The sequence below is a fragment of the Agelaius phoeniceus genome, chromosome 1 (genome assembly GCF_051311805.1).
Source record: "Agelaius phoeniceus isolate bAgePho1 chromosome 1, bAgePho1.hap1, whole genome shotgun sequence".
Taxonomy (NCBI): Eukaryota; Metazoa; Chordata; class Aves; order Passeriformes; family Icteridae; genus Agelaius; species Agelaius phoeniceus.
The window spans coordinates 25,624,174-25,634,547 of NC_135265.1; the positions used below are offsets into that span (position 1 = coordinate 25,624,174).

The 10,374-nt window shown below is 44.6% G+C and overlaps 1 protein-coding gene across 1 annotated transcript; it reads left to right on the forward strand.

Moving 5' to 3' along the window:
- The first annotated feature begins 768 nt into the window (after window positions 1-768).
- On the forward strand, window positions 769-10,013 carry ASB4 (ankyrin repeat and SOCS box containing 4). The gene is made up of 5 exons (XM_054647164.2): window positions 769-982; window positions 4,344-4,643; window positions 6,797-7,287; window positions 8,976-9,089; window positions 9,690-10,013. Exons 1-5 carry the CDS (start codon window positions 769-771, stop codon window positions 9,876-9,878), a joined length of 1,308 nt encoding a protein of 435 aa, XP_054503139.2. The 3' UTR covers window positions 9,879-10,013.
- Window positions 10,014-10,374: the final 361 nt, after the last annotated feature.

Below are 10,374 nucleotides of genomic sequence, written 5' to 3' on the forward strand. Positions count from 1 at the left end.
GGAGGGTGATGGGCTTGTGAGAGAGAAGTTCTGAATTTAGATGAAGGGAAGGAGAAGAGCCTATGGACCCAAGCAGCCTCCTGTGATTGCAGCCTCCTGTGATCAATTCACACACAACCCCCCTGCAGTGTATGAGATCCCCCACCCCATAATGTGGCTGCACAGCCCTGCAGCCCCCTTGTCCCAGCATTTCTCCTTCCAAGGAGCCCTGCTTGTTGCCCCTGAGCTCAGCACCAGCAAGCAGAATGCTGTCCTGGAGAAGAGTGGGTTACCTCCAACATGAAGAGTACCCTGGAGATTTTTTAGTTTTTTTTTTTTTTCCTGAATTGCACTAGCTAAAAGGCATCTGTGGGCAGAGCATCTCATCCCATTGCAGCCAATAAATCAGCCATGGCCAGTCTGAAAGGAAGTGTGGGTGCTTCTCCAGCTGAGGAAAAACACCCAGGACTAGTTCTTTTAATATAAGTGTATGGGCAGCACCAGAAGGTAATCAGTGGTTAATGAAGCTTAATGTGTATGAAGCCCATGGAGGTAACTCTTAATTTGTTTTAATTGCTGGCGTGTCTGTCCTCGCTTTCATCAAAAGAGCGTGGTGATATCCAAGAGCGGCATTTCGATGCCCGAAATGCTCCTCATATAAATAGAACAGGCAGATCAGCATGACTGAGTGATAAAATTACCTTCTGGTCTTCAGAAACTCCAGCATGCAACTGTGCTCTAGGCACCTCAGCGTGCCCCTCTTCACAGCACAAACAGACCCGTCTGGAAATGGATTTGGAGGAGACATACAAAGAGGGAGAGAGCACAGAGGGGAAAATGACTCGAGCTGCAGCTGCAAAGTTGGTGAAAAAAGCTTTTCTTGAAGCCCTGAAGTCCAATGACTTTGAAACACTGGAAGAGCTCTTGAGCCAAAAGAAAATAGATGTGGACACAGTGTTTGAAGTGGAAGATGAAAACCTGATTCTGGCATCCTACAAACAAGGTAAATGTGGCAGCATTCACCAGATAGGAAGCAGAGGGTTTTGAGTGATTTTCAAGGAACTCTGGCCTTTTATCTCTTCTGAAGCTGCAGCACAAGCTGATCCACAGGCAGGACCGTCTCAGCAGGCTCACATGGTCAGGGCCACTGCAGCAGGGGAGCTTATCAGCTGTGTGGGCTTGGAGAGGGGCAGCCCAGAGCCCAGGCTGAGCCTCCGTGCTGCAGCTGCAGGAGACTCCAGGAACAGGAGTCCTCTGCCATTTCCTCCTAAGAACTCAGGTGCAAAGCCCAGAATGGACACATGCAGGTGTATAAATGGGGTGTATGCATTTCTTGCATGAACCCATTCACATGTACAGATTATTTAGAAACATAAAATATCCCCTGTCTTCCATTTCCAGTGGAAGTAAAGTGGATTCTCCCTAGCTGAGGGGAACTAAGGAAATCCTGTTGGATGTTGCTGGATGGGAGAAGGTTTATTTTTACAAATGACAGAAAGTGAGGATGTCTTAGTTTATCGAAACAGAAAAAAATAATCTGGAAAAAACAACTAGAACAATCAACACAACATCTGTTCTGGAGTTTAGAAAACCCAAAACATTTCCCAGCCAGACACTGAAAGAGCTTCCAAAACCTTACAGCTTAAAGCAATAAACCAAGTTTGTTCTTTGCTAAAATCAACATACTTCATTACCTACTTGCTAACAGACTCTTCTTGTGTATTTAGAAGCAGTAATGGTCAGTCTCTGCCAGAAGTTAATAAATAATATGTGGAGATAAACAGCTCCAGTAGCAGCAGCAGAACAGCAAATGCACTTTCTCTTCTGTGGCAAAAAGAAGGGACTATCTCATCTCTTCTCTTTTTCTGTGTTTACCCCTTATTTAATGATTGCTTCCTGCTCTTTTGATTTCTTAAGGGCAAGGATGGTACAGTCATGATGTACTTCCCCTAGGGACAGTGCATGAACTAAGCCACGCTGTGCTGAATTTATCTTAAAATAGATCTTCTTCTGTCCTCAGTAGGCTAAAATGCAATCTGGGTGTGGTTTGAGACTACAGGATTAATGAATAGATTTTTAATCACAGATCATTTGACTGCAATCAGTAACTGGTCTCTTTTGAAGAATTCTCTTTGTTTTCCAAAAACAGAGGGAGAGGAAATTCACCCTTATGGCCTAAATCACATTATTGTATTCACTTTATCTGAAAGACAGGAAGGACTTCTATCAAAACTCTTATGTAAATTTTACTTTTCTTCTGACTGGTAGATAACTGATATGCAAGGGGGATTTCCTCAAGGAAGAAGAGGGGAGAAAAATTCACCACCCCATCATTCTGACAGTCTGATCTTTGCCATAGCCTTTAGTGATGAAGTGGAAAAGAGATGTCATGGGTGACAGAGTGACTTTTCTTCCTCTCTTCCAAAGAGGCTGAGAGCTTTCAAAGATGCTGATCTTGCCTGCACCATGGCTTCTTTATGTTACTAGCCAAAGAAACAGGGAAGCTGAATGAGGTCTCCCATGGAGCCCACATCTTCTTCCTGCTCAGTGTCTGTCCCTGTCCCTCTGAGCTCAGAGATCTCAGCAGGTTTGGGCAGAGGACATGGGAGAGGCTCCCTGGGGATGTCTGAGCACAACTCACCTGCCAGCAGCACAGGCCACAGAAATATATTGTGTACTCAGGCAGGAAAATTGTGGCTATAAGAAGTGATAACTTGGCTTTTAAGTATCACTTTCCTGCTGTTAATGTACAATTTATGGCTTGTATCTGGCCATAAATGGAAGGCCCAGCCCTATGTGGGATAAGCCTGGAGCGAATCACAGGTCAGTGGTAACAAGGGGGAACACTGCACATGCAGCTGGATAGGGAAGGGATTTAAGAAGCTTGCTCTGCTTTATGCAGAGACTTTGGGATATAGCCACCTTCCCTGTGCCTGGTTTGAGGGGATATGAAGAGGAGGATGCCAGTGAAACCTGCACAGTCAGCAGGCTGAGTGTCCTCAGAGGAGGCTGTCACCCTGCTCGGGCACCCCAGGGCCTCAGGGCTGCTGCTCTTGCCTTTTACAGAGTGGGTTCCTTCAGGACTGGGTTTGGCAGTCCCAACAATTTGGTCCTAGAGTAGATGATACGGTCTGCAGTTTCTTGCCCCTATCTGAAAATATACTTGTAATTTATCTAGGAGGGAAGAAAAATTTTAATCCATTTCTCCTTGCCACCAGCAATTTGTTTCCTTCCTGCTTGTACCTCATGAATACTGAAAAAACTGTATATATATGACATTAGTGTTGAGAAATTGCATAAAACCAGAGACTAAAATAGAAGATTTAAATTAATTTGACCTCACTTTACATCTCTAATATTATTTTCTGTGTTTTTTACATGATAACATATTTCAGCCAGGCAGTTGTCCAAGGAGAAATAGATAAATCAAACCCAGATAATTTTATAGTCACATTTTAGCTAAGATGCAGGCATTGTATATATATATAAAAAACTAGACTTCTGTTGCCCTTCTGCAGATTATTATGATGCTTTACTTTTCTTAAAGAAGTGATTACAGTAATCACTTTTGAGACTGTATCTGTGCACTCATTAAGCACATAGTCCTAATTTGGGAACAAGTATTTATGTGTTGTCTGGCCTTACACCTGTTTATAAATAAAAAAAGAAAAAAATCACTGTGAAATTTTCTGAGAAAAAATACAAACATTTTGCAGCCAAATTTCATGCTTAAGTGTCACTGTTTCTATTTGGTTCTTCAGCCTAACTTACATCCAATCTCCTCTCTCTGTGCTCCTCAGGGCAATAGTTGGGGTATATTGCCAGGGGTTATCTATGTGCAATGCATCTCTGGAGGTCTGAATCCAGATGCTGACATACATCATCCTGCCATCTACCACACAGAAACATTAGGATGAGCTGTCTGCTGAGTCACTGTCCTAAGTAAATGCTGTCATCTTATTCCAATGCCACCTTTGTTCAGCTATTGGCAGGCTGCAGATCCCACTTCCCCCATGATTTTTTAGCTGTTGGTGTTTCAAACCCTCTGAGCATGTTTTTTTTTGTTGTTGTTGTTGTTGTTTTGTTTAACCTATACCAGTCACAAAAAAGTCTAATAGTTTCTTTCAGAGTTCATCTACACGGGAATTATCTCTCCAAAAGGCAGGCTATTCAGCACACACAGTAACAGTGCTTAATGAAAATGAAGTTACGCTTGAGAGAACTTTGTGTGTACTATGCTGGTGAAATTACAGTAAATTACATTTAAACTCCAACCCTTTCTTCCCCTTCAATTATTCTCAGTAGGTGGATAGTCCTAAGAAAAGTCTTTGTCGAGGCTGGTAACACATTCTCACTTTGTACAGGGTACTGGCTTCCCAGCTACAAATTAAAAATATCCTGGGCAACTGGACTTCATATAGCTGTCATGTATGGCCACCTGGAGAGCCTTCTGGTCCTCCTCAATCACAAAGCTACAATCAACTGCCGGCCCAATGGAAAAGCTGCCATCCACATAGCCTGTGAGACGGCAAATGTTGAGTGTCTCAAGATCCTCTGCAACCACGGGGCCAAGCTGAACTGCTTTTCAATGAGCGGCCAGGCGCCCTTGCACTTCTGTACCACACGGACCTCCATGCCTTGTGCTCAGCAGCTGCTCTGGAGAGGTAAGGGAAAGCTCTGAGTACCTCTCATGGCATGGGCAAAGGGGGTGAGCATGGTCTGGGCTTTCTTTTAGGAGGCAATTTCTCAAAGTAGATGTGTATTTATCCCTTCTGTCCACAGGTGTCTCATGTCTTCATCTCAGGCTCCTTGTCCTCACCTCTTTGATCAGAGGAGGTTTCTCCTATTCTGTTTCCTCACCTCATCCATCTTTCCCTTTCCCTGGCCACTGGTCCTTACTCCAAGATTGTTTCCCATTTCAGTGTCTCCAGTCCACTGCCCAATTGGTCCATCAGCAGCAGAGCTCCTCTGATTTAGGGAGTTTCTATATCTCTTGGGGGATTTTTCCATCTTTTTCATCGAGGTTTACTTTTGAGCTACTTTCATATGAAAGGGGACCCCTCATTTTCTTTCTTTTTCAAATTTCCTGGACCTGAGTACAATTTTTCAAACCGCTTGGTTTTTGAGATCTGGCCTTGAAAAACTGGATGCAGTTTTTTGTACCATCTTTTCATTTGTCATGAATGCAGCCAAACTCATGCCTGGAGGGAAAAAAGGGTATTATATAAGATTTTTGTTTTCCCATAGTAAGGTACATTATGCTTCTGGTCATCTGCAACAAACGAGGGTATGAATAGATGTAATTCTTCCATAAATATATTTATCACACACTATTTCCTGAACAGAAGTGCAGTGACATTGGACACAGTAAAAGAAACACAGTTCAAGTCCTTAGTTACAGAGAGACTCCCCTATTCATCACACTGTGCCATGGCAATACAAATGATTTTGGGTTGGTTTTGTTACATGTGTTGTTATTGAAAGCTTTTCCTGAGATGCAGAGCCCAAGTGCAAAGTCCATGCTTTGTGGGCAAGGCAATCTGCAGTCATAAATGAATAACAACATTGCTTTTCTTCTTCTGGAAAGATACATATTATTTTGTTTGGTAGAAAGGAAAATAAATGCTGCCAGTTGTATCCTGCCCAAAGCAAACAGTCCTGACAGCAGGAGTTGAATTTGCTTGCATAGAAAAGCTCAAAAGTCAAATGTACTCTTATGAAACACAGCAGAGGATGAATGCAAGTGAAAGGATGTATTCTGCAGGCTTTCTCCACCCACCCATCAACAGCATAATAGTACTTTAAAAGCCACCCTTCCTCCCAAAGCACTCTTTAAACTCTGATTTCCGCATGAGCTGAATGCTGAGACTCCAAATAGAATGGGATAGGTCTGGAGCAAACCCTGTCGGGGGTGCACATTTACAGAGCAGCACCCCCAAGAGCTGAAGCCAGGGTGCCAGTTAATATCCCTGCCCTAAAGTTTCCAAGATGCATCTTTCACCGGCCATCTCCACTCAGTGGTGTCCCCTGGGACCCATCCAGGTCACTGCAGCTCATCCCCGCCTGGCTGGGGTGACAGCGCAAGCAGCGCTGATCCCACGTCTGGTCACCACCTCCAAACTTGGATTGCCGATGCCGCCTCGGGGACATCGGAGACACGACCAACACTCAGCACGGCTTAACGGCATTAGCACGGGGGTTTTCCAGCCCAGAGGCAGCGCCTGCCCCTGCCCTGCCCCTCGCTCCCGGCTCGCAGCTCGGCAGATGGTGCTGTTGCTCCAGCCGCGGCCGCGCTCCGCACGGACGGCGCGCTCAGCCCCGCTCCGCAGCGCTTGGGGAACGGCATCCGGACCCCCCGGGAACCCCGGCAATGGCTTCTTTAATATCATCCACGGATCTGCCGTAAAATGTCCTTTCATCCAGGCTGCCGTTAACGAGGTGCTGCAGGGAGTTTTCAGGGTACGGAGCAGAGTGGTTCAGAGTAGGAGTAATGATCTCCTTCCTCTACCAGGTCTCAATTTATAGGAAAAAGCATTTTATGCAGAAATTTGGGCTTGCATGCTGCTCTGAAATAGAATGTTTAGATAAGGTCTTGCTTGGGGCCAGCATAGAGGCTGGATCCAAGAACCTTAAGTTTCTAAGAGTTTCCCTGGAGACTGAGCCAATGCAGGATTGATCCATGCTAGTTGCATTTACACGTGTCTTTCATACCAGTTGCCCACCCTGAGCTTTTCCTTGGGAAGAAGGGCCCATACAGAGAGATGACCAAACAAGTGTTTCACTGCCTTCATCTTCTCCCATCATCTTTCTTTGGCAGGAGCAAATGTGAACATAAGGACAAACAACAAAGACGAGGAGACTCCTCTGCACGTCGTTGCACGTTTGGGTGTCCCAGAGCTCGTGGCCTTTTACGTGGAGCAGGGAGCACAGGTAGATGCTCTCAATGCCTACATGGAGACTCCCCTGGCCTGTGCAGCCTACTGGGCCCTTCACTACAAGGATCAGATATACAGCCAGGACCACCACCTCATCTGTCGGATGCTCCTAGACTATAAAGCTGAAGTGAATGCTCGTGATGAGGATTTCAAATCCCCACTCCACAAAGCTGCCTGGAACTGTGATCACGTCCTGCTACACATGCTGCTGGAGGCAGGAGCAGAAGCAAACATCATGGATGTCAATGGCTGTGCACCCTTACAGTATATCATAAAAGTGACATCTGTGCGGCCAGCTGCTCAGCCAGACATCTGCTACCAGCTGCTACTGAACCATGGAGCAGCTAGGATATACCCTCTACAATTCCACAAGGTTAAGGATGTCTTCGTACAGTAAGAGTTTGGAGAGGGGTGGTGTCTTGAACAGGAATGGGATGAGAGATCCAAACTATCTGCGTTTGCTGGAGTCCAGTCAGTCTGAGCCCAGAATGCCCAAAACATTGTGAGATGCCCTACTGTGAGAGTGGTATCATTTAACTAAAGTGAAATTACAGCTGCCTGTACCAGAAACCAGACACAGATCTAATTTTTGCTCTTAACCAACCTGAAATGCCAAACTCTAAATGCTGGTTGAAGCCTAATTTTTCAGAGCCAGATTCACTTTCTCATTTCAGAGAGCCCACATCCCTTTGTCAGACCTGGCTTTCAGATTCACTTTCTCATTTCAGAGAACCCACATCCCTTTGTCAGACCTGGCTTTCAGATTCACTTTCTCATTTCAGAGAACCCACATCCCTTTGTCAGACCTGGCTTCATGCAGGTTTAACTGAGTTCTATGAAATGTGTATTTCATGGTCTCCACCAAAGATTAGAGATGAGACCACTTGATTCAGTTTGTCACATCTGACATCTAAAAATTTATTCAAATCTATTAAAAAATGAAATTCATCTTAATAAAGCTTTGGATTATTCCCAGGAAATGTGAGAATTAAGGAGAAGCACTGGGCCTGGGCTCATAGCTGATGACAAAAAATAAGAAAAAGTATTGCAGGATCCCTCCTGAAAAGTTTATAAACACCTGAAAAGCCCAAGATACTGACAGAAGTACCTAAGAGTGTTGTTACATCAGACAAATAAGTAAGCTTGCTGAAGTCATGACTTATTCTCTCTCATCCAGTACCCTAAGCAACAGTTTGCAGTTCCCTGACCGTATATGTAAAGTTTTAACAAGCCAAGCAACCAGAAGCCTTTGAATAAAATGCCAAACTTTTAATTGTGCCCTCTTGAGCAGGCTCTGCCTGTAGCAGAACAACACTTAGTCTCCTAGAGGGTATTTGAGAGCAAGGTCTGAAGTCTCCTCTTTCTGCATCTTATTGCAAGAAGTGTCTTTCTTCCAAACCGGCATTTGCCCGTCTGTAAAAATGTAGGATATTTAACCCAGAGGGATGTTCTGCAGTTTTGTTTGTGAAATCTGGAGGCTGCATGGGACAAAATCATGTGAATGCAATGTTATTCCCTGCATATGAGTGGCAATAGACTGGGTTTTTTTCCTGTTGAGCTAAAATTACTGGGCAGAATAGTTGTGTCAGGGTCCTTGTGTGGCTTGAAAGCCTTACTTCTGAACTGTCTCTTCTTCTGGTCATATTTTAAATTTTTCTCTCATAATGCATTTTTTATTCATATAATGGGAAATTTTTCTGTTCCTGAGCCGCATGTGCTGAAGCAAGAATTTTTGTGCATGGCTTTGCCTGGTGTTGAGTCACTCAATCAAGCTATGAACAAGCTAACTCTAGATTTGGGTGATAAAGCCCACCCCATCTAGACACGTGTGGAGATCTAAGCCAGCATTTCTGTATGGTCTTAAACTGGGGATGAGCCTGGGACTTCTTGCTGTGCTTACCAGAGTGGTGTGGAGGGGCCTTGTGTCTTTTGTATCTCCAGCCTGATCCTCCTGTAATTTTTAGGTTGTGTCTGTCCCAGTTTGTTGTTGTGCAGTGCTGAGCACCCAGGCTAGCCCTGGCTTCCTGGTGCTACTCATGTTCTCCTGCATCCTGCCTGCAGGTGCTGCAAGCCTGTCATTCCCACCCCAGGGCTGTGGAGGTAGTTGTCAACTCCTATGAACACATCAAATCGACATCTAAGTGGAAAGCAGCCATACCTGAGGATGTCTTGGAGGTAAGCTCTCCATGAGTTATAACTGAATAAAATCTAGGCTTATTATTTGAATAACCCATACCAAACCATTAGAAAGAGCATTTTTGAAAGAGAATAACATCTCAGAGGATGGGGACTTCCCACTTACTATCTCTCATTTGACAAAAGCATATCACTCACTGAAAAAATACATATTTTTGATATTTTAATTGCAATGTTGTCTTTTGGAGCACCCCCTGTCAGTGGTACAGCAGGAGCTCAGCTGTCCCTGTACTCAACCAGTGAAAAGATTCTGGCTGTGATTGGTGTTTCTTCAGATTTTTCAATATGTATATTTATATTTCTTTTAATTTAGCAAATATTTTTAAAGGGCCATATTACATGGGTATAGCTATGTAACTCTAGTTTCTGTTGCATGGGTCAGATTTCTGTGAGCAGGATGAGTTAGCTGCAAATGCAAAAATTTAAATGAAAAGTAAGAAATTTAAGAGGAAAATATGTGGTCAGAAGGCAAAACAGTGGGACAAATCACATGCTTTGACATAGTTGTCCCTTTAATCCAAAAATCCTTACTCCAAATATTCTGGTTGCCCTAAAAGACACTTGTGGTTTATTTTCCAGCGGCACCAGGATTTCTATGACTCTTTGTTCACTGTGTGCAGCAATTCCCCACGGTCACTGATGCACTTGTGCAGGTGTGCTATCCGGGCAATACTGTCAGAAAGGTGCCATCGCGAAGTCCCCTTGCTCTCCATCCCTCTGTCCATGAAGAAGTACTTGCTGCTGGAACCAGAAGGAATCATCTACTGAGCCACCACAGAGCAGGCACTGGCATCTCCCTTCCCGGATCCATGAGCCTCTGTGGGGTGCCAGAGCTCCAGGCACAATCCTGACACAGCCTGCAAGCTGGGCTGGCATTTGCTGGCTCTCCTTGGAGCTGCTCTCTTTCCCTGCATTGAGAAACCACAGCTGCAGGCTGCAGGTTGCACTGGGGAGGCAGAGCTGGAAAAGCCCCTGCTCCAAACACACCCAGGACACACACTGCTTTGTTCAGCCTAGCTTAAACAATGCTGCTGCTTCCTTCAGTGCTTCTACCACTGCCTGACCGATAGCATTAGATTAAATCTGAGCAACCTTTGGTATTGTTTCACTATGACTTTCTTCAGCTGTCATTTTGGGAGTAAAAAAAAGGATACTGTCAAAAAATAAGTCACAGAAATGCCTTCCCAGAATTAAATAGGCAAACAGCTTTGGTTGTGACCACAGACAGGCCTTCAGTAGTTTCTGTGTTTTCCTGTGCACTGAC

Bases quoted from the DNA above. Each gene is read 5' to 3' on its own strand.
- ASB4 (XM_054647164.2), top strand. From the start codon at position 769: ATGGATTTGGAGGAGACATACAAAGAGGGAGAGAGCACAGAGGGGAAA. The intron at 983-4,343 runs GTAAATGTGGCA...CACTTTGTACAG, and splicing joins TCTGGCATCCTACAAACAAG to GGTACTGGCTTCCCAGCTAC. The intron at 4,644-6,796 runs GTAAGGGAAAGC...TTTCTTTGGCAG, and splicing joins TCAGCAGCTGCTCTGGAGAG to GAGCAAATGTGAACATAAGG.